The sequence below is a fragment of the Orbicella faveolata genome, unplaced genomic scaffold, assembly GCF_042242905.1.
Source record: "Orbicella faveolata isolate gen_17 unplaced genomic scaffold, um_ofav_v1 contig_35, whole genome shotgun sequence".
NCBI lineage: Eukaryota > Metazoa > Cnidaria > Anthozoa > Scleractinia > Merulinidae > Orbicella > Orbicella faveolata.
Genome location: NW_028301564.1, coordinates 10,825,384 through 10,847,416, shown reverse-complemented (window position 1 = coordinate 10,847,416; position 22,033 = coordinate 10,825,384). Strand labels below are relative to the sequence as shown.

Below are 22,033 nucleotides of genomic sequence, written 5' to 3'. Positions count from 1 at the left end.
AAGAGTTGTTCTTGCAACACAAAATATCGGAGTCGGACATCAAGGTCTAGATAGTAAAATTTGCTGGTGTGATGAATATGCTACCACCAATGAACGGAACTCGTACCGTGACCATTTAGGTACAGTTCGTAATGTTGTAGAAACTGTAGCCAAAGAAAGCATGAGTGGCTGTTGAAGAAGTTAACCAATTTTATGAGCCAGAAGAAGATGAGATTATTAATATTGGAGTATCCGGGCATGGCACATGGAGAAGGAGAGGTTATTCCTCAGCCTACGGAGTTGTAACAGCATTATCTAAAGTTACAGGCAAGGCGCTGGATGTTGAAATTATATCAAAAGAGTGCCCCTGGAGAGACAAAGAAGGAACTGACGAGTTTCATGAGTGGTGGGAAGGACACCAGCATCTTTGCCAAACAAATTATCGTGGTTCTTCTGGGTCGATGGATGCTTGTGGCATGCTTTCGATTTTCCAACGTTCTGTTCAAAACAACGGTGTCCACGTCACAGAATTTCTTTGAGATGGGGACAGTAAGGCACATAAACTGATTGTTGAACAAGCTGTTTATGGGAACGTGGAATTGAAAATCTGGAATGTGTGGGACACGTCCAGAAACGTTTGGGATCACGACTTCGATCCTTGAAGAAAAGAATCACTCACTCACGCTTCAAGGATAAAAAATCACTTGGTGGCAGGGGAAGGCTAACCGATAACACCATCGATAAGCTTCAGGTTTATTATGGGAAAGCCATCAGAGACAATAGGGCACTTTAGATTTGACTATAAGTACGAGATCGAGTACGAGAACGACTTTTCAATTCTATTTTTCAGGCTTCACATTATCACAACACATACCCATTTCATCCAATGAGCCACCCTGTCTGCCTAAAACCAACATGACGAACTAGGGCTACAAAACGTCACTGGTTTGAAAATCGAAAATCGTACTCGTGCTCAATCTCACACTCTTAGTCCAATCTAAAGCTCCCTAATACCCATGACATTGAGGCAATGAGGAAAGCAGTGATGGCAATCTGGTACCACACCCAGTCCACAGATGTTAGTCCAGACCATGACCTGTGTCCGTCCGGAGAAGATTCATGGTGTGGATATCAGACAGACATTGTAATAGGGACTTCAGATTGTGAACATAGCCATCCCCTTCCATAGCCTCTGCAAATACAGTTCGTCCCACTTTTGAAGCTTTGAGCAAGACCTCCTGAAAAGATGCCTTCATAGTGGTACGCAAAACCAAAATGAGGCCATCAATGCCCTTAATTGGCAGTGTGCCACAAAAGAAATGCAATCTGGTCTGGCAGTGGTGGAACTTGTTACCTTTCTTGCAGTCTCCTCGAGTGCATTGTATCAAGGCAAAACAAAACACTCGATTACAACCGGCTTCCCCATTCTCACTGCAACAGCACACAGGAGGCCAAAAGAAGGAGGAAACAGCTTCGAAACTGGAAAAAAGGATACACTGACTCTCTACAAGCCAGAGAGGGACATCAGTATGAACCTGGTGCCTTCCGAGTTTGTTTTAGACACTGAGTGACCTCTGCAATGGCCTTGGTGCACTTTATTCTAATTTTCCGTATTTCAGAGGTTTTGAAATCTTGTGTCAATAATATCTCAAATAATATGTTAGATATGCTCATAAAATTTTTACAGTTTATTGAGTATCAATAGCAATGTGCGATGACCTATTCATACCAAGTTTTTACTTTTGTATCATGAGTTATTCAATTTTCTTTGAAAGGACGTCAAGTGGCTTTTTTGCTGCTTCTTTGGAAATTGTTAAATCATGAATGTATCAAACTATGTGCTTGAAAATAAGTCAATGCACAGTCATAACAGTTCAACAGAAGCATACAAAATTCTAGCTTAACAGCATGAAGCAGCGCACAGATATCTTTGCCAGTATACTCACTATTTGGCTTTCAGAAATGGATGCCCCTCCGAAATTTGAGGAATGCGCCCCAACTTACAGCAAAGTATTGTTTATGACCTACTTAGCTATATGGCAAAAACAGAATGATATCGTTAAAAGTGGACGTGTTTGTCAAAATGTTGGCAAAATTACCAATTTTAGACTATTGAGCCACGTTAAGGTACTGCTATACTTAACTTGAACAGGACTTTTCAAATGCTTTTATTTTAAGCAAAGTATGGAACTTTGTTACAGGGTATATGTTACGCAAACATTTTTTGTTTTATGAGAATGTGATCTGTAATAGCATCACAGTTCCAGATGTAGATGTTTTAAAAACAAACGTTGTTCAAAGTTAATTATAACTACGTCAAACCATTAAAATGAAATTCATAGTAATATCAACTTGTATGTATCTATTCATTTTTTTTTTTACACAAACGCATGTCAATCATTGTCAGTTTAAAGCTCATTTAAGTTGAAAAATCCACAATTTGCCATTAGTGCAAGTTTTTTCTTGTATGAACTACCACATTTCCATGACATTTCAACCATTGCCGTTGCCTTCTGCCAAAGCTATTGCAGTAACCATATTGCAAATTGACCATCAGCATTTTATTTTTTTTGTTCTAATGTTCCTTCCTTCTCACTGCTAACCATGAGCTGCAATTACCCCTTTCCATCTCCAAGTTGCTTCTAAATTTTATGGCAATCCTCAAACTTGTCAAAAATGTGACATAGTCTTCTCAAATGTTTAAAAGTTATTGTCACTAAATTAGCTTACTCAACCACCTCAATTCCATATTTGGTAAGACTGATGATTTCTTTGTGAAGAAGATCAAAAACTTTCATGGATGTAACTTGCCCATTCCCAAGGACAGGCACCTGTTTATGGAATTTTTTGCCTCTAATCATGATCCTTTCCAGCATGGGATAAATTGGAGCCAGCTTGTTCATGAAAGCAAAGTCAAATGGACACGTGTGGACAGGAGGCAAAAATAAATTTTAGAAAAACCTCTTGCTCTATGGCAAGGTGTAAAACCCATAGAAAACAACAATTACATCTCAGAAGGAAAATAACAACAAGGAAAATTCATTAACTCATATATACTCATGAAGCATATGTGCATACATGTAGACATGTAATACGTGTATATTGAGAGACATATTTGCCTTGTCAGCTCACATGTGATGATTATGACTTAAATTTAATTTATCTCTTTTTCAGTGTCACTAAACAAACGTACAGACTTCAGATTTATAAATTGCTCTGTGACTTGAGTTCTCTCTTTACACATATAGTTTGACAGTCGGAGGGCTTTTTGTTTGACACTTTTGAAGTATTCACTCAGAGGTCTGTGAAAGTCATCATTTAGCAATATTTAGTATAATCCCCTCCAATTGTCAGCTATTTACACTGCAACTTCTTGCACATGTTTGTTCACGTTCATACTGGACAAAGTTACGGTTTTTGTCTAGCTGCGATGAATTCACAGCACCGCAATTGAGAAAAGACTCTGCATTGCTGCATCTCAATAGAAAATACTGTATATAACATTCGTCTACACCAAAGACAAAAATACATTTTTAAAGTTATATGTGCAACTTATTTCTAGATTCCATAAATCCAAAGCGGACTAGGAAAAAAGTAAGATGAAAAAAGTCACTGCATTACAGTTAACTAAAGTAACATACAACTTTGCAAACTGCAGATCAATCTCTATTATCAGCATAACAAATCAAAGTGGCTATGGGCAACTTAACTTGGAAAATGTATCGTCTGTGAAACTGTGGCAATTTTGATGCGACTGACTTGAGGTTTTAATCCGTAGGTTAAGTTAAAGTTAAAGCCCACTGACATTGTTAAGAAATAGCGCAAAAAGCTACGGTAAGAGAATACACGAGGACATGTTACACAGTTGGAAACATTCATGAAATTATCTGGTTATCCTCGTTTCAGAGACCGAGACAATTATAAAAGAAAGAGCCACTTCTTGTCCAATCACCAAAGCAAGTAAAACTTTTCAATTTCATTCCTATTTTTTTCGTTCTTTATTTTCCCAGCCAGTAGCAGTGATGTTTGGGGTCTTATGCATGCAATACATGCATGCAGACCCATGAAGACGCCACTGTCTGACCGTAATCGAGGAGGGAAGTACTGGAACTGACATCACCTCATTCGTTGGATTTAGTACCAAACGAGACAATAAACATAGCAGCAGCTTACAGCCTTTAAAGTGTTTGAGAGGTTCTGCTGGTCTCTTATTTCCACAATATCATAAATTATGAGGAAGTTACCATTTTAGAGAAGAATATTTCAGTATTGGAAGTATGACAAATATGACTTGGAAGATTGATGTAATGCTGAGTGGAAATTCAGCAGATCTGACCATGCAGTACTGCATGTAGAATGGATGTTTGGCTGCATTTCAAATTACTACAAGTTCGTTGAGTTCTACCAGCAGCTCCAGATTGGCCTTAGTCCTGTTGGCAAAATTTACCTTGTTTGTGGAATTCTTCAAAACGCTAACACATGTTAGTTTATATGGGAACAATGTATGAGATCATTATGGTGTTGACTCCCCAAATCTTGTGACTCATTTCTGGTAAGGCATGTTTCAGACAATATTTGTATTGATTGTAGTTCAAAGACGATCTATTTACCAGTACCAGTACACTGACAATTTAAGGATAGTCCCCACTATCAATCCTGTATTTCCAAAGCATACAGCTGTATTTCCACACACAGATACACTGAGACACTAACGACGGGTTTTTTAAAGTCGTAGAACAATGTAATCATTCTTTTTCACAGTGGATTTTATATATGGGTGAAATGGTGTCACAATAATAGATTCCATCTTGAGTTTTATAACAGAAGACATGGCAATAACAACCTTGCCTGTGTTTCTATGGCTTTGTTTTTGCAGTGGACATTTTCACCTTGTGGGATTCTCAAGTTTTTGGAGACTATTGAGTGGTTTACATGCGGAACGAGTCCAGAAGAACCCAGAAAACATTGAAGAAATGCAAGATGCACTTTCCTGTTGGGAAGTTAGCTAAACAGAGGGCTGTGCTCAAGACAGAATATCTTTCCAAATCAGAGTTAATTTGTGCTTTGAAGAAACATGTTCAAAGACTACATGACAAGGTAAGATTAACTTAAGCAAGTGCTATATCTGCAAAATATAACATAAACTTTGTCATCAGTATTTAATCCTTCATCCCTGTCACCAGTACACTGACAATTTAAGGATAGTCCCCACTATTAATCCTCCACAAAATAGAAACATAATTTTTTGATCATTTTACCCTACTTTGGTAGTATTATTTACTTTGTTACATTTATCATCATTATTTCACGCTTTTTGCATTATCTTAAAATTTTTGATTATTTCTTACTGTTCCTTCTCTCATTTATTCACTTCTTTCTTTGTTATCCTAATATCATATGTTTTTGCCCTGCAGGAAAAAAACAAAATAAAGAACACCTTTGATGACCTCCCTGCTGTCTTGTGCAGAAGTTTGACACTTGAAGTTACAAAGAACACTTCCACTCTAAGAAATACCAGCCCAAGTCAACTAAATGATAAGAGAAAGTTAAATTTGCCACAGCGAAGTGCGAGTAGAAGACAATTAGAGACATTAGTGGCAGCATCAGAGGTGAAAGGTGGATCAGTTGAAAACTGAACCCCTGCCTTGAAAAGCATGTCCTCTACCTTAATTAAGTATGGAAGATATCAGATCTAAGTTAACACCTTACATCATCAAAAAAGATGAGAAAGGTTAGTACAGCTGTTATTAAAAGGTCATGTAAAAGAGTATGAAAAATGTGATCAAAATTTTCTTTGTTCACTTTCCCTGCTCTATGCAGGAGGAGTAATTGGCAAAGTGAAATACCAGCAATCTAGATCAGCCCTTGTAATAAAAAAAACACACGGAAGCTAACCAAAAAAGCTTCAATTTCAAAAGAAAGAATTCAGTTTTGTATGGGTACCCCTTTCCTACGGGGTTTAAGTTAACAAAATTGCAGAAATTGATGTTTCGGAAGTTCATCCAGTCAGAGACACCTTGTGCCATGAACTTCCACCAGATCACCTAGCTGATGGGGTGTACAGGAAACTGGAAAATTGCCATCTTATGCTGGCCAAGTTTTATTTTAAGACTGATCAGTTCAGAAAACCTGGCAAAAAAACTAGTTTGGCTCCGTGAGGAGGAGGGGGCATTTAAGGTAGCCACTGGTGGTGATAGACCCCCTTTGGGAAGTGGAACCAATCTATGTCTTGGCTTGTCAGTTTTTTAAATGTGGGACGTTGAATAGTTAGTCCCAGTGGTAACTTCCTGCTATTTAAAGCTAACTGTAGGAAGACCGCAAGGTTGTTTCACTGTATACAGAGAAACGTGTTTCAGATATAGAGGTAGTAGAGAACAAAACCTATACAGTTATGGGCAACATGTCAGCTTTTCATTTGAGCCTTTTCCAATGAAATAATTCAGAAAAATATTTTTCTAGCATTTCAAATGTGAGCCAAGATATCTGCACTGCATTGACTAGAAAATTCGGAAAGTCTCAGGATTGTAACTGGAAGCGCTGGCAATAAATACAAATAATTAGTATTGCATGTCTGGTTGATAACTTCAAGAGCAAATTACCTAGTCATTTAGTGTCATCAACAAACAGAAGCAAAGTAACTCAACTGATGGCTGGAAAAAAATCCAGTCAAGAATTAAAACCTTTGAGAGATGAGCTCTGTAAAAGGATTTTTTTGAGCCACTTCACCCTTAAAAATAATATTGTCCAACATCTACATTCCATGTTGATAAATCTTGCTATTGCTTCAAGCAACCTCCCTACCAATCTTAACAGTCTCGATGACTTGCCCGCTAACTCTGCAATGTTCAGGTATTTGAAGGCAATGGAACAGGATATTAAGGCTGGGAGGATAACAAAACAACTGGACAAGTGGGTCACTGAAGACAGGGCCAAAGACAAAGATTTCACTCACAGGTTAAAAGGCAAAGATTCTCGCCTAATTTTGCATGGATTATGTATTTAGTGGAAGCAATCATTGCAGTAATTTGGAGTGACTCAAATGACCCCAGGTTACTTAGCTACAGCTACTACCAATTGTCTATAGACTTTCTTAGTTATCGCATGATTAGTTTACTACAGTTGCTTTGTTTGGTCACATATCTTGCTCTGTCACGTATTGGCCACTAAGTTTATCCTTACTCAAAGAAAATGTTTAACAAATTTGGGGTTGGATTAGGAATCAACACCATGCAAGGTGGAAGGCAAAACATGTCCAAATTGCAAGCTTTGCCGGAAACAGTCTGCATAAACACCGTTGATCACAGGCTTTTTAGCATGACTACATCAGTAAGTTGGGGCTTCTATTCCAACAGCCCTCACTCTTAGTTTTCCATCACTCCCACAGCACCCTTATTCCCAGGCATGTTTTGGAGAATCCACAACATCATTGCTATTGTGACATGCCCAAAGATGGTGAAAGTAAACACTGTTTCCTCTGTGGTCACAGTCTCATGAAAGAGATCAAGGTGTCAGTGTGACAGAAAACCAACCCCACAATGGTGGATCAGTAGTCGAAAAATCACAAAAATGTTGTATTTTTGGAACCTTTTTTTGACATTAACAATCACTATACTTTCAAGATTTGGAAGTGTTCTTAATCTGTTTTTTGATAGAATTTTATTGTTTTTTAGCTTTTCTGAAACTATTGCACTGGTTTCCATGGAGACAAGAGTTGTTTACGGGTCATTTTGTGAATTAAAATGCCATGTTTTTAACTTAAATTTAAGAAATTTGGTGTTAAGTGCCCTTAATCAATTAGGAGACTGTTAAGGAGTTTGGGACTTCGTTGAGGACAATAAACATTCACCTATGCAAAACAAATAGTAACAGAAATTGTTTGCAATCGTTTACAACCTATCTACTGAAACATCTTGAAAATTATGCCGCCAAAGAGGAAATTTAGAAACGTTCGAAGAAAGAAAAGGAGGTTTACTGGGAATAAGTATAAGTAGACATAAATTAGCAACAATCGATGGAAAAAAGCGAGGACTCGGAAGATGAAGATGAGAAGACGCCTTAATAAACCGTGTCGGATTTGGATTGTAGCAAAGTCAAGTTGCTTCCTGCTTCTGTCAGAAAACTAGATGAAGTTGAATAACGTTTAAGTAAGGAAGAGTGAGGACCTCCAGAGGGTTTTTGGCCTCCTTTAACATTGGCATGCTTGGTTCTGCCTTCAACACGTTTTAGTGTACTCTTTTCAAATATGCAAATATATGCAAAGCATTAATTTCGAAGAAGATCAAGACTCCAAAAAGGGGTTTGTCACTCTCCTTGTACTGAAGTGTACGTCCAAGTGTAATTATTCCAATAATTTTTTATACCCCAAGCAAAATCGACCAGGGCCAAGCATTTGAAGTCAACAGAAGAGTTGTTTTGCAACACAAAATATCGGAGTTGGACATCAAGGTCTAGATAGTAAAATTTACTGGTGTGATGAATATGCTACCACCAATGAACGGAACTCGTACCGTGACCATTTAGGTACAGTTCGTAATGCTGTAGAAACTGTAGCCAAAGAAAGCATGAGTGGCTGTTGAAGAAGTTAACCAATTTTATGAGCCAGAAGAAGATGAGATTATTAATATTGGAGTATCCGGGCATGGCACATGGAGAAGGAGAGGTTATTCCTCAGCCTACGGAGTTGTAACAGCATTATCTAAAGTTACAGGCAAGGCGCTGGATGTTGAAATTATATCAAAAGAGTGCCCCTGGAGAGACAAAGAAGGAGCTGACAAGTTTCATGAGTGGTGGGAAGGACACCAGCATCTGTGCCAAGCAAATTATCGTGGTTCTTCTGGGTCGATGGATGCTTGTGGCATGCTTTCGATTTTCCAACGTTCTGTTCAAAACAACGGTGTCCACTTCACAGAATTTCTGTGAGATGGGGACAGTAAGGCACATAAACTGATTGTTGATTAAGCTGTTTATGGGAATGTTGAATTGAAAAACTGGAATGTGTGGGACGCGTTCAAAAACGTTTGGGATCACGACTTCGATCCTTGAAGAAAAGAATCACTCACTCACGCTTCAAGGATGGAACATCACTTGGTGGCAGGAGAAAGCTAACCGACAACACCATCGAAAAGCTTCAGGTTTATTATGGGAAAGCCATCAGAGACAATAGGGCACTTTAGATTTGACTACAAGTACGAGATCGAGTACGAGAACGACTTTTCAATTCTATTTTTCAGGCTTCACATTATCACAACACATACCCATTTCATCCAATGAGCCACCCTGTCTGCCTAAAACCAACATGACGAACTAGGGCTACAAAACGTCACTGGTTTGAAAATCGAAAATCGTACTCGTGCTCAATCGCACACTCTTAGTCCAATCTAAAGCTCCCTAATACCCATGACATTGAGGCAATGAGGAAAGCAGTGATGGCAATCTAGTATCACACCCAGTCCACAGATGTTAGTCCAGACCATGACCTGTGTCCGTCCGGAGAAGATTCATGGTGTGGATATCAGACAGACATTGCAAGAGAACTTCAGACTGTGAACATAGCCATCCCCTTCCATAAGCTCTGCAAATACAGTTCGTCCCACTTTTGAAGCTTTGAGCAAGACCTCCTGAAAAGATGCCTTCATAGTGGTACGCAAAACCAAAATGAGGCCATCAATGCCCTTAATTGGCAGTGTGCCACAAAAGAAATGCAATCTGGTCTGGCAGTGGTGGAACTTGTTACCTTTCTTGCAGTCTCCTCGAGTGCATTGTATCAAGGCAAACAAAACACTCGATTACAACCGGCTTCCCCATTCTCACTGCAAAGGATACACTGACTCTTTACAAGCCAGAGAGGGACAGCAGTATGAACCTGGTGCCTTCCGAGTTTGTTTTAGACACTGAGTGACCTCTGCAATGGCCTTGGTGCACTTTATTCTAATTTTCCGTATTTCAGAGGTTTTGAAATCTTGTGTCAATAATATCTCAAATAATATGTTAAATATGCTCATGAAATTTTCACAGTTTAGGGACCGTTCATTTTTTATAAGGTAGGGGGGGCTGGTGGGATTTGGGGGGGGCCATGCGAAAAAAAATGGCTTTCGAGGGGGGGCCATCCTAAAAAAATAAGGGAAAAAGGGGGGGTCACGTGAAATATTTTAGTAAAACTTTAAAATGGCATAATGTTTGAATATCAAAAAAATTGCTATAGAATAAACATAGAAGGCAGGATACAAATTTATTACAAACTTTCCTTCTGCTTTAAAAAACGTTTGGCGACAAAAAGCATTTGTAGCTACTGAAAAGAAGTATTTAACACTGTTATTTTCGAATGCAACTTTCACCGGCACTCATCTTCATCTCCGCTGTCGTCGAGTTCTTCGTGGCCGCTTGTGCTGCTATGGGAGTCTCTTTCACCAATGCTGCAAGAAGCAGCAATGCTTTCCGTCAGAGTGTACTCTTCAGGGTACATGAAGGTGTAAACATAATCTCTGACTTCCCGCTCAAGGTTGGTGGTGATTCTGCTTCTTGCAGCATTGGTGAAATAATTTCCTTCCAAGAGCTGGGCGATGTATGGCCCATCTCCTCTAAATATCGACGTGGCAACATCCTCAACTTTAAGACACTCTTCCGGGACGGCCGTTCTAGGAGGGTACACAAGGCATTGTGGAAGATCATTTACTAGCGGGTTTCCAACACAGATTCCATGGACGTTGTTTTCAGTCCGCTTCCTCTTTCTTTCATTTGACTTTCTGCGGTTTTCTTTTTTCCTTCTCCTTTTGTTGATGTGCTGTTTGAGTATGCCTTTGAATATGCTGTTATAATTGCTCTTCTTATTTTCTAGTGCTTCCATGTCCTGCGTGACCTTCATCAACTTAGCTTCTGTACATTTGATCTGTTTTACATTAAAACTGTGGGCAAATTCTTCGTCCTGCTTTAAAGCAAGCCCATTGGACTGAAAGAGTGTGGAATCGTGTTCCTTTACATCTTTCAATATGACATTCAACTTTTCCACCATTGCTCTGTTCTCTTTGATGGAGAAGTTCAGTTTTCTTCCATCACTGGGCTTCAACTGGTACCCTTGCATGGAAAACTCACTCGCCCTTTCTGAACAGCCATCCGCACCTAGAAAAATTGCTTCTTTTGCTTGTAAGATGTCAAACTGCCTGGATCGTTCAGCTGTAAACCTTTTCTTAAACGACTCGTCGCTTTTGCCATTATTGCGCATTTTGGAATGAGCCTCTTTCATGATGCTCATGTAGTAATGCGCTCTTTCCCCGATTGGATTAACAATATAAAGAAGAAAGAGCATGGAAGTGGCAGGCTGGTTTTATCTGACCCAGAGAGCGTTGCTCTATTTGCAGATAAGTTTATTCTCAAATCGAAGTTTGTGGTGGATTATCTTCAGCATCTTGAAGTGCTGGAATTTAAAAGGAAAAAGAGAGCAGAAGAAAAGGCAAAGTTAAGTAGGGAGGAGGATTATCCTTGGACTGAGTTGTGCGGAGGTCTAACCAAGCTTAAAAAGCTACGTGTTCCAGAACTAAACAAGTACTCAAACCACCACGGGCTGAAGCAGCATTTGAAAAGCAGCAAGAGTGAGAAAGTAAAGGCAATTGTAAGACATTCATGCTTGCAGCAGAAGAGTCCTCTCAGAGCTGGCCAACCAACACTGAGAAATGCCAGGACATTGACACAAAATGACAACAGGGCAAGTGCTGACAGCAGTGAAACGGATGAAAGTGACAATGATGAGTATGACAGTGATGCCATTGACTCTGGGGGAGAAGATGACTCAAGTGACGTCATTCTTGCATTCATCAATTCAGATGAGGAAGATGCCAATGAGAGGCCAAATGCCACACGCTCAGGGCGAGCCATAACTAGGAGATCCGAAATTGACTTCTCTTTCTTTTGATTTGTTTTTTAAACAACAGCTCTCTGTCGTATAGAGATTGTAAATATTGTCTTCATAGTGAGCACAATAACGTGAAGTAGGGGGTAATAGAGAAATATTAAAAAAGTTGAAATCTAAATATTGTTTGTTCAATTTTTTTGGGGGGGGGGTCATCCCCAAAAATGACCGCTATAAGGGGGGGCCATGTGAAAAAATTGGTAAGCTGAGGGGGGGTCATGCGATTTTTAAATGGTGCTTCCCAAATCCCACCAGCCCCCCCTCCCTCATAAAAAATGAACGGTCCCTTATTGAGTATCAATAGCAATGTGCGATGACCTATTCATACCAAGTTTTTACTTTTGTATCATGAGTTATTCAATTTTCTTTGAAAGGACGTCAAGTGGCTTTTTTGCTGCTTCTTTGGAAATTGTTAAATCATGAATGTATCAAACTATGTGCTTGAAAATAAGTCAATGCACAGTCATAACAGTTCAACAGAAGCATACAAAGTTTTAGCTTAACAGCATGAAGCAGCGCACAGATACCTTTGCCAGAAGTATACTCACTATTTGGCTTTCAGAAATGGATGCCCCTCCGAAATTTGAGAAATGTGCCCCGACTTACAGCAAAGTTTTGTTTAAGACCTACTTATCTATATGGCAAAAACAGAATGATATGATCAAAAGTAGACGTGTTTGTCAAAATGTTGGCAAAATTACCAATTTTAGACTATTGAGCCACGTTGAGGTACCGCTATACTTAACTTGAACAGGACTTTTCAAATGCTTTTATTTTAAGCTAAGTATGGAACTATGTTACAGGGTATATTTATGCAAACAGATTTTGTTTTATGAGAATGTGACCTGTAATAGCATCACAGTTTCAGATGTAGATGTTTTAAAAGCAAACGTTGTTCAAAGTTAATTATAACTACGTCAAACCATTAAAATGAAATTCATAGTAATATCAACTTGTATGTATTTATTTATTAATTTTTTTTTACACAGACGCATGTCCGTTATGGCCAGTTTAAAGCTCATGTAAAATGAAAAATCCACAACTTGCCATTAGTGCAAGTTGTTTCTTATATGAACTACCACATTTCCATGACATTTCAACCATGACGTTGCCTTCTGCCAAAGCTATTGCAGTAACCATATTGCAAATTGACCATCAGCATTTAATTTTTTTATTTTAATGTTCGTTCCTTCTCACTGCTAACTATGAGCTGCACTTAACCCCTTTCCATCTCCAAGTTGCTTCTAAAATTTATGGCAATCCTCAAACTTGTCAAAAATGTGGCATAGTCTTCTCAAATGTTTAAAAGTTATTGTCTCTAAATTAGCTTACTCAACCACCTTAATTCCATATTTGGTAAGACTGATGATTTCTTTGTGAAGAAGATCAAAAACTTTCATGGATGTAACTTGCCCATTTCCAGGGACATGCACCTGTTTATGGAATTTTTTGCCTCTAATCATGATCCTTTCCAGCATGGAATAAATTGGAGCCAGCTTGTTCATGAAAGCAAAGTCACATGGACACGTGTGGACAGGAGGCAAAAATAAATTTTAAAAAAACTTCTTGCTCTATGGCAAACTGTAAAACCCATAGAAAACAACAATTACATCTCAGAAGGAAAATAACAACAAGGAAAATTCATTAACTCACATATACTCATGAAGCATATTTGCATACATGTAGACATGTAATACATGTATATTGAGAGACATATTTGCCTTCTCTGCTCACATGTAATGATTGACTTAAATTTATCTCTGTTTCAATGTCACTGAACAAACGTAGACTTAAGATTAATAAATTGCTCTGCGACTTGAGTTCTCACTTTACACATATAGTTTGACAGTCGGAGGGCTTTTTGTGTGACACTTTTGAAGTATTCACTGAGAGGTTTGTGAAAGTCATCATCTAGCAATATCTAGTATAATCCCCTCCAATTGTCAGCTATTTACAATGCAACTTCGTGCACATGTTTGTTCACGTTCATACTGAACAAAGTTAAGGATTTTGTCCAGCTGCGATGAATTCACAGCACAGCACTTGAGAAAAGACTCTGTATTGCTGCATCTCAATTGAAAATACTGTACAGTGCAGCTCAGATATATGCGAACTACGCAGACGCGTATCATACGAGCGTATGTTGCGTATACGCGTTTGTTATTACGCGCACATATGCGCGTATATACGCGCGTATATGTCTCTTTGTTATGCATTCCCATAAGTTTCTTTATGCCGAGAGCGACGCCTATTTATAAACCCAGCGCACAAAAGGCTATAATGAAATGGTTATAATTGCGGTCGTGCGTGCGGCCAGAAACCACTGAATCACTGAAACACTTGTTTGGATTAATTTGGCCACTCACGTGGCGTTTATTTCAAACCATTCAAATGCTAAGGTGTCAAATTAATCAATTAAACATCGCTATATTTGATTCAGTGAATAAAGTTGGGGCGAAAAACAGCCACAAGCCACATCCTGTGGCGAGCCCCAACCCAAGCCGCAGGCACGCACGCACGCACGCACTATGAAATAGTGCAGAAACGACCAAATATAAAGATTATGGAAACTATGTAATATGAAGGCATCAGGAACACCAGGCCCTTCTCTGACATGTCCTTGAAGCCCCAACGAGTTACGGCTAGTTCTCGGGCTCGATAAGAGCACGCGTTCCAGCGCTCTAGATTAACAACTACTCTAATATAAAATTGTTGCCCCAGCCCTTGTCTGACAGGCAAACTAACTCTGGAGATAAGCGAAATTGTGGATCACGTTATGATTAATCGTAATAATAGTAATTTATAATAGTAGACAAAGCCAGCACCTGCCCGTTCTTTGTCGGAATAAAATAAAATAAAATAACTAACTGGAAAAATAAAATAGGATGTACTAGGCTAAAATTGCCGCCCCAGCCCATGCCTGGAAGGCGAGCGTTGATCTTAGCTACAGCTAACAGCTGAGGTAGTTTACTGAAGACTAGAAATAATAATTATGATGCCCCAGCCCCTGACTGAAAGGCGAGCTTAAGTCTTAAACACCTCTCCAGGTTGACGAATATACAGTTTAAACGCGACGGATTTCCAACGGCCAAGGTGGCGAATCTGGGCATCCGATAAACCTTGGTCAGCCGCCAACGATGCGGCGCCGATCCGAAAAGAGTGAGATTTGTATTTGGATGAATCAAGTCCACAAAAATTTGGTGCTTGCCGCAGTTGTTGCGTAAAATGGCTAGTTTGAACTGGGGATCCATCGGAAAAGCAGAACAAGGCACCCGGAGTGGTACCCCGCATAGAACAGTAACGTTGTAAATAATTCACTGGGCAAAACTCTGTTCCCGTTGCGCAGTCCAAAACAACTGAAAAGGGGCGCCTACCCGAGTTACGTTTGAAGTCGGTGATGACAATTGTCGCGGCGGTCACGCAATTGTCTTTACATTGGAAATGAAGATCTTGTATTTGTACTAAAGATTTCAAAATCGCACCCTTGGCCGTGAGTTCGCCTACTCGAAAAAAGCCATAGAAGGCCACCAAAAACATGGTCTGGTACAACAGCTTTTGATATGCTGATGAGTTGGTATGATCTAATGCGAGCACTAATCGTTGCAACACGCTACGTGTTATTGGAAGTCGAACGGTTGGTGAAGAGTATAGCTTACTGTGAGCCGCTAAAATCTTCTGCACTAAAAACTGTTTAGTGGGATCAGGAAATTAGCTAGCTTGTGAACTTAACTTAACGCGGAGACATACGTCGAGATTGTCGAGGAGGCAAACTTCCTCGCTGAGCGATATGATATAAACAATGCTAAATTGTTTACCGAGACCGGAAGGAGCGAGGCACGCGACTCGCAAAATTCAGATGAAAAATCGACAAATGTCGACCAAGCTCTTTGGTAAGTCTTACGCGAACCCTGAGTAATGGCTGAATGCAGAAGGTCGTTCAAGTGATGCGCCAGTTGTTGGGTAGTAAGCCCGGCGGAACCGGCGTCGGTTGTTCGTCTGCGTAAGGCGCTAGTGATCTGAATTTCTCTACCTGTAAGCGAGATAAAGCATCGCTCTCGCGGTTAACGCGACCAGCGATGTGCTTAGCATGAAACAAAATATTGTATTTAAGTGTGCAGAGAACGAAGTGCCTAAGCAAAGCCATAACTGAACGATCTTTAGAAGTTTGCTTATTGATTATAGCAACAACTGCCTGATTATCCGAAAAGAAAACAATATACTTGTCACGCATAAGCGGTCCCCAAATCTCAAGCGCCAGGACAATCGGAAAGAACTCTAAGACAGTAATATGGAGTTGTTTCCAAGCGGCGGGCCACTCTCCAAAACACCAATGTGTGCCAAATACTGCGGCGTAGCCCAAGGAACCCGCCGCGTCCGTAAATAAATTGAGGTTTTGGGAAGTGGCCCATCGCGATCCGAGGAAAAACGATTTGCCATTGTACACGCTAAAAAATTCCCCCCAGACGTTGAGATCGTGTTTACATTCCTGGGTTAATCTGACGTGATGTGTGGGTTTCCGGATACCCTTAATCAAGTCTATCAAACGGCGCAGAAAAGAACGCCCGGGAACCACAACACAGCAGGCAAAATTGAGGAGCCCTATTAAAGATTGTAGCTCTTTCAGCGTGACGCTTTTACGAGAGCAAAAATCCGCCAACTGAGTACGGCATTTGGCAAGCTTGTCCTCTGGAAGACGAGCCTCCATCAATGCCGTATCTAAAGTGATCCCTGCGAATTGCAGAGCATTAGTGGGGCCCATAGTTTTCCCATCGGCTATCGGAACGCCTATACGACGGCAAAAGCAAAGAAAATTATCGAGATCTACCTGACATTTGGCCTCCGAATGCCCAATAAATAAGAAGTCATCTAAAATGTGGATGACCGACGACGCGTGCAATCTATATTTAGCGATCCATTCTAACGCAGTGCTGAGTGATTCAAATATATTGCACGATGATTTAATGTCTGTCTTAGCCAGAAAACAGCCCTGTCCGATTGCTTTAATGAGCCTAACAGCATCATCGATAGTGGCATATCTTACGGGTGGCTAACTCTTTAGGAATACCATCATTAACAGATAACCCCTCCGGGTAAGACAAATGATGAATTAACCTAAATTCTCCCGGTAACCTTTTGGGAACGATGCCTAGGGGCGATGCCCTAAAAGTTTCAAAGGGAGGCGTATCATACAGACCCATAATTCTGCCCGCTGCGAGCTCTTTTGACAATAAAGCCTTGGATAAGATAGTCCGAAATCAGAGAACTTGTCGCCTTAGGTACCCTAATTGTATAAACAGCTACAAACACATTAAATGCAGTCACCCATTGGTCAATGGATAAGCTACGCCGTTTTGGCTTAACGTGCTCAAGGCAAAGACTAGGGTGATCATGGTCATTTGCGACAGATAATCGATATTTGGACTCGTCTGGTGATACGGAGAGGAGAGACCCGAAATCAACATATTCGTTTGCCCATATCTTTGCCTTGATACGATCCGAGACGCGAGACTCGAGGTCAAAAATGACACTGGAAAACGTGCCGTCCGGTTTCTCGGACGCAAAGGTTAGCCTACCCGCAGCCACGGTGTTCGTCAGATCTGCAATCTCTTTTGAGGCGGCATCTTCAACCACGGTGGGCTGTGACGTGGACTGATTACTAGGTCTCTGTTCGCCAACTGCGGGAGAGATGTTGAGAGTGCCGATGCCGGCCGACTGTAAGGCCCCAGAAATCGCGTTTGAGATCAATTCACTCAGTGCGGTGAGGCTGAGCTGTGGTGAGGACGTCGTGCTGTTAGGCAGGGACGCAGACTTACCCTCTGAACGGCGCTGTTTCGCCGATACCGCCTGTGTGGAACTTTTTGACGCCTGGCGCTTAGAGGCTCGTTTAGGAGGCATGCTTATGAAAAATTGAAATTACATTACTCAAACGTAGATCAGATTAAGACGCTGGGAAGCTCAAACCTAGTGGGTGTACTCCCCTTGTCTTAGCAGACTGGCACTTCAGCCAATGAGCCAAGGGCGATTAATATGTTGAAAACAAACGGCACAAACAAATCCGAGACATTTCGTAAAGGCTTACGTGAAAGCCAACGAATGTCAAGTACACATAGAAGCCGGCAACATAACAAAACCAACAATCCGAGACATTTCAAAAGGACAGTTGTCCTATAATGGCCTGAGTGTGTTGGGCACACTAATGCAGTTAAACAATAGCCGCCAGGTGATAACACACTAATTACGCCATAAATGTCAAGTGCAATACTGTAAAACAATCCGAGACATTTCAAAAGGACAGTTGTCCTATAATGGCCTGAGTGTGTTGGGCACACTAATGTGGTATAACAATAGCCGCCAGGTGATAACACACTAATTACGCCATAAATGTCAAGTGCAATACTGTAAAACAATCTGAGACATTTCAAGAGGACTATTGTCCTATAATGGCCTGAGTGTGTTGGGCACACTAATGTGGTATAACAATAGCCGCCAGGTGATAACACACTAATTACGCCATAAATGTCAAGTGCAATACTGTAAAACAATCCGAGACATTTCAAAAGGACAGTTGTCCTATAATGGCCTGAGTGTGTTGGGCACACTAATGTGGTATAACAATAGCCGCCAGGTGATAACACACTAATTACGCCATAAATGTCAAGTGCAATACTGTAAAACAATCCGAGACATTTCAAAAGGACAGTTGTCCTATAATGGCCTGAGTGTGTTGGGCACACTAATGTGGTATAACAATAGCCGCCAGGTGATAACACACTAATTACGCCATAAATGTCAAGTGCAATACTGTAAAACAATCCGAGACATTTCAAGAGGACTATTGTCCTATAATGGCCTGAGTGTGTTGGGCACACTAATGTGGTATAACAATACCACATTAGCTGCTGGCTTTTCTTCCTTCTGCGATTTTTCTTTTTACCCCAAATGAGGCGGGCAGGGCCCTCAGGCCCCTCCCCTAGATCCGCCACTGCACGCACACTTTATTGCAACTCCCTACAAGGGTTTTTCAGTTACAAGACTACATAACTATCATACTAAAATAAGTAAAAAATAACCAGTTCAACTTCCAGATATTGACATTTGAAAACTGCATTCCAACCGAAAGGAACAAAATTAAGCATAAGACCCCAAGTACGCATTGCAAACCTATTTTTTTTCTTCCTTTGTTATCTTTTTTAGAAATTAAACTAATTAAGAGCGAATGTGCCCAAAAAGCAAACACTTTCAAAATATCGCGGCAACAGCCCAAAAAAAAATTCTGCTCATATTCTCAGGTTTGGCAGGCCTTAGTGTGAAACAAATCGCGACGTGCTTCGTTTGTCTGAATATCGATTTATTTACGAGAAAATCGATAATAACCGAATTCCGTCAAAATGCTGCTTTTGGAGCTCAAAATTTAAGACGAATCTCAGTAGTGGTATCGGCTAGTCCAGTACAGATTTGACAGGTATTGTGATACAAATGAAAAGGTATTGTTATGGAAAGGAGTTCTATTGTTTTTTCGAGTTTGACGTATCCATGGTAGCCAGAAGCCCCGCCCCCGTTGACGTCATTAATCTCGTTTCCCTGTTGACCGAGTAAAAAGCCTGGTTTCTAAAATAGAGCACACACATTGTAATCAGGATTTTAATACTAAACTTTGCTTTAAAACGAACACAGAGTCTGATATTTCATTTGTCAACTTTTATTGAATAATAACAACATGAACTCCGAAGGGAGAATCGATTACAATTTTAACTTTTTCTTCGCCTGCATGATTCTTTTCACAATCTTTTCAGTCACCGTTTTGTTGCCAGGTAACCTCGTTATGGCCATGATCATCTTTGTATCTGCTTTCCACTTGTCGTGCAAATTCTTAGCGCGACTGTAATCGATGTCGTGTTGTTTGGCAATCTTGTCCAGTCGGTTGATGCCTGGGTCTCCTCGTTTCAGTCTCTTTGCCAACTTAGTCCCAGGCCCCATGTACTGGTACCCAGGCCAGTGAAATTCAATCCCCGTCTTGCATAGCAATTTTTGAATGTCAAAACCACGTCCACGTTGGCGATACTTGCGCGTACGGGTCTTAGTCCGAGTCATAATCGTGTTTTAGATTTCTTCTCAGTTTCTTTCCTTTGGCCCAGTCTTCCCAGCCACTCGTAGGTTTGAAACGTTCGGCCTCGTTTTTACGTTTGCCCTTGCCTTTGCGCTTGTCTTTACCCAGGAGAATGTCAGCCTTTCTTAGGAGCGTTCCCAGATCCGAGTCAGGTGGTGGAATGGGTGTTTTAGCAGCGGGTTGCTTCTTTTTAACACCTGACGTAGACGGTGTAACTTCTTCCTTGATCGTTGGTGTTTTTGTACCTCGAGAAGCGTTCTTTATCAATTGTTTGAACATGGTTTCCAACGGACCCTTCACCAAATCTCCTTCCTCCTCATCTTCCTCTTCACCGACATCAGCACTATTGCTCGACAAAGGACCAATTTGTCTGATACGTTTGGTTAAACGACCTCTCTGACGAGCTAGAGGTTTAATTTTCTTGATGGCAATCGAATCTGGAATCCATTTATCACGGAGTATCACGTGACTTTCGGCGGCCAATCGACCCGCTTTGTTCAACAAGGTATTGTCGGTGATTTCTCCTTTGTAATACTGAACCAATTGGTCAAATTCTTTTGTGGGTACCATCATGACCTCTTCTGTCATCCTCGAAATGTTGCTGGAGTAACGTTTCGTAGCAGTCTTGCCAGTAACGAACCTCTTAATGAACCTTTTCTAGTTTCAGCTCCAGGCTACGTTTTGTTTCTTCTACTGTAGAACACTCCTTACACAACAGGATGGTCTCACCTGCTTCGGTCTCGTCGCGGTAACGTTTGCAAGCTGAACACAGATCCTCGTACTTAAATGCCATATGCTCTTGAAGGAGGGCGTTGTAAGCTCGATGCCAATGTTCCACATCACGTTTCAGGGCGTCTTCTCTTTCGTTGGCTTGTTGCAATAACCTGACCAATTCGCTCAAGGTGTCTTTGGGTTTGGGGACGAAGTCGTAACCTTGCAGTGGATAACCGTGGGAATCTCTGGTGTTTAACATCGACATGCTTGGAACACGTCGTTCAAACCTTGCCAGAATCCGCTACCTTTTTGTTTTTGGAGATGTTCTCTACGCCTCTTGACCGAGTTTCTGCGTTTCCCCACCTCGCGTAGCGTTGTCTTATAGCGATGCAGTTTCGCCATGGTGATTGGGTGAACGGGAATTCTCTTTCGTAATAGATTGAGAACCATTTCGCTCACGGCGTTGATTTGATCTGCATTAGTATGTTCTAACATCTCCTGTCTCCTGTTCCGATTGGCCTCTTGGAGAATAGCTTCCAAGAAAGGGCGTTGTCTGCGTAATCGAATCATACTTCCCAAGGTGCAGGACGTCTGTTGTAACTGCCTGTGACACCCTTTACATCCATTCTCTTATACCGTTTGTCCTTTCCGAGCTTGTACCCGATCTTGGCTGCATTCTTGAGAACAGTAAACAGTGCACCTCCACGTTGTCTCTTGTTATAGTGATTCGCATTGTCTCTGATTCCTTTTGCTGCCTGACCCGCTAATTTAAAAGCCAGCGTAGCAAAGGTAGGTGAGGGTCCCGATAAGAACATAGTAGCTCCTTCGGCGATCTTGTCAACCAATCTATGTTTACGTCGTGCCAGTGCTCCACCTCGCTGTTTACTTCTTTTCTTGGTCTTTGGTTTATTTTTCATCGTCGACGTTTACGCGAAGCAACTTCCAAACCCTTTTTCACACCGTAACCAGCTGCACCAGAGATTCCTCCTAGAGCCGCCGCCTTGCCTGCTGCTACTAAAGCTGGAATGAGAGCTGCCAATGGTAACAATCCCCCTTTTTGTGTCCTCCTACGTCTCCTTGGTTTTTTACGAACTCTTCGTTTGCTATTCATGACACATACTACCACTCACACGTAAGTGCTCCCGCTTTTATCGACGTGGTCGTAGCGAAATCGTTGTTCGTATTCTTGCACGCACTTGTCAGATACTGAGGGTGTGAAATCAGTGATTGTGTCATCCAAGGTCTGCATCTTGATTAAAAATCCCTCAAACTCCTCCATCGGAAGTCCTCGCACGTAGGTTCTCAATTCGATCAATGTTTTGTCGTAAGTG

The 22,033-nt window shown here is 40.9% G+C and overlaps 4 protein-coding genes and 3 pseudogenes across 5 annotated transcripts in view; 4 read left to right on the top strand and 3 right to left on the bottom strand.

Annotated features, from left to right (window-relative positions):
• Positions 1–18,758, bottom strand: part of LOC149103226 (uncharacterized) — a 45,946-nt gene extending 27,188 nt beyond the window's left edge. For both annotated transcript variants that reach the window (XM_089272650.1, XM_089272649.1), the window contains exon 1: positions 17,455–18,758. In XM_089272650.1, coding sequence (XP_089128776.1) covers positions 17,455–17,776 — 322 coding nt within the window. In that variant the 5' untranslated portion in view covers positions 17,777–18,758. The remainder of the gene's footprint in view (positions 1–17,454) is intronic.
• On the top strand, positions 441–1,546 carry LOC149103231 (uncharacterized; annotated as a pseudogene).
• Positions 4,790–5,881, top strand: LOC149103230 (uncharacterized). Its single transcript, XM_089273618.1, has 2 exons — positions 4,790–5,076; positions 5,394–5,881. Exons 1-2 carry the CDS (start codon positions 4,912–4,914, stop codon positions 5,613–5,615), a joined length of 387 nt encoding a protein of 128 aa, XP_089129744.1. The 5' UTR covers positions 4,790–4,911; the 3' UTR covers positions 5,616–5,881.
• On the top strand, positions 5,634–6,542 carry LOC149103229 (uncharacterized; annotated as a pseudogene).
• LOC149103228 (uncharacterized) lies at positions 8,821–9,873 on the top strand (annotated as a pseudogene).
• LOC149103227 (uncharacterized) lies at positions 14,222–17,446 on the bottom strand. The gene has a single exon (XM_089272648.1). It carries the CDS (start codon positions 16,638–16,640, stop codon positions 15,819–15,821), a length of 822 nt encoding a protein of 273 aa, XP_089128774.1. The 5' UTR covers positions 16,641–17,446; the 3' UTR covers positions 14,222–15,818.
• A 2,250-nt stretch (positions 18,759–21,008) lies between the features above and the next one.
• Positions 21,009–21,789, bottom strand: LOC149103225 (uncharacterized). Its single transcript, XM_089273998.1, has one exon. It carries the CDS (start codon positions 21,617–21,619, stop codon positions 21,269–21,271), a length of 351 nt encoding a protein of 116 aa, XP_089130124.1. The 5' UTR covers positions 21,620–21,789; the 3' UTR covers positions 21,009–21,268.
• Positions 21,790–22,033: the final 244 nt, after the last annotated feature.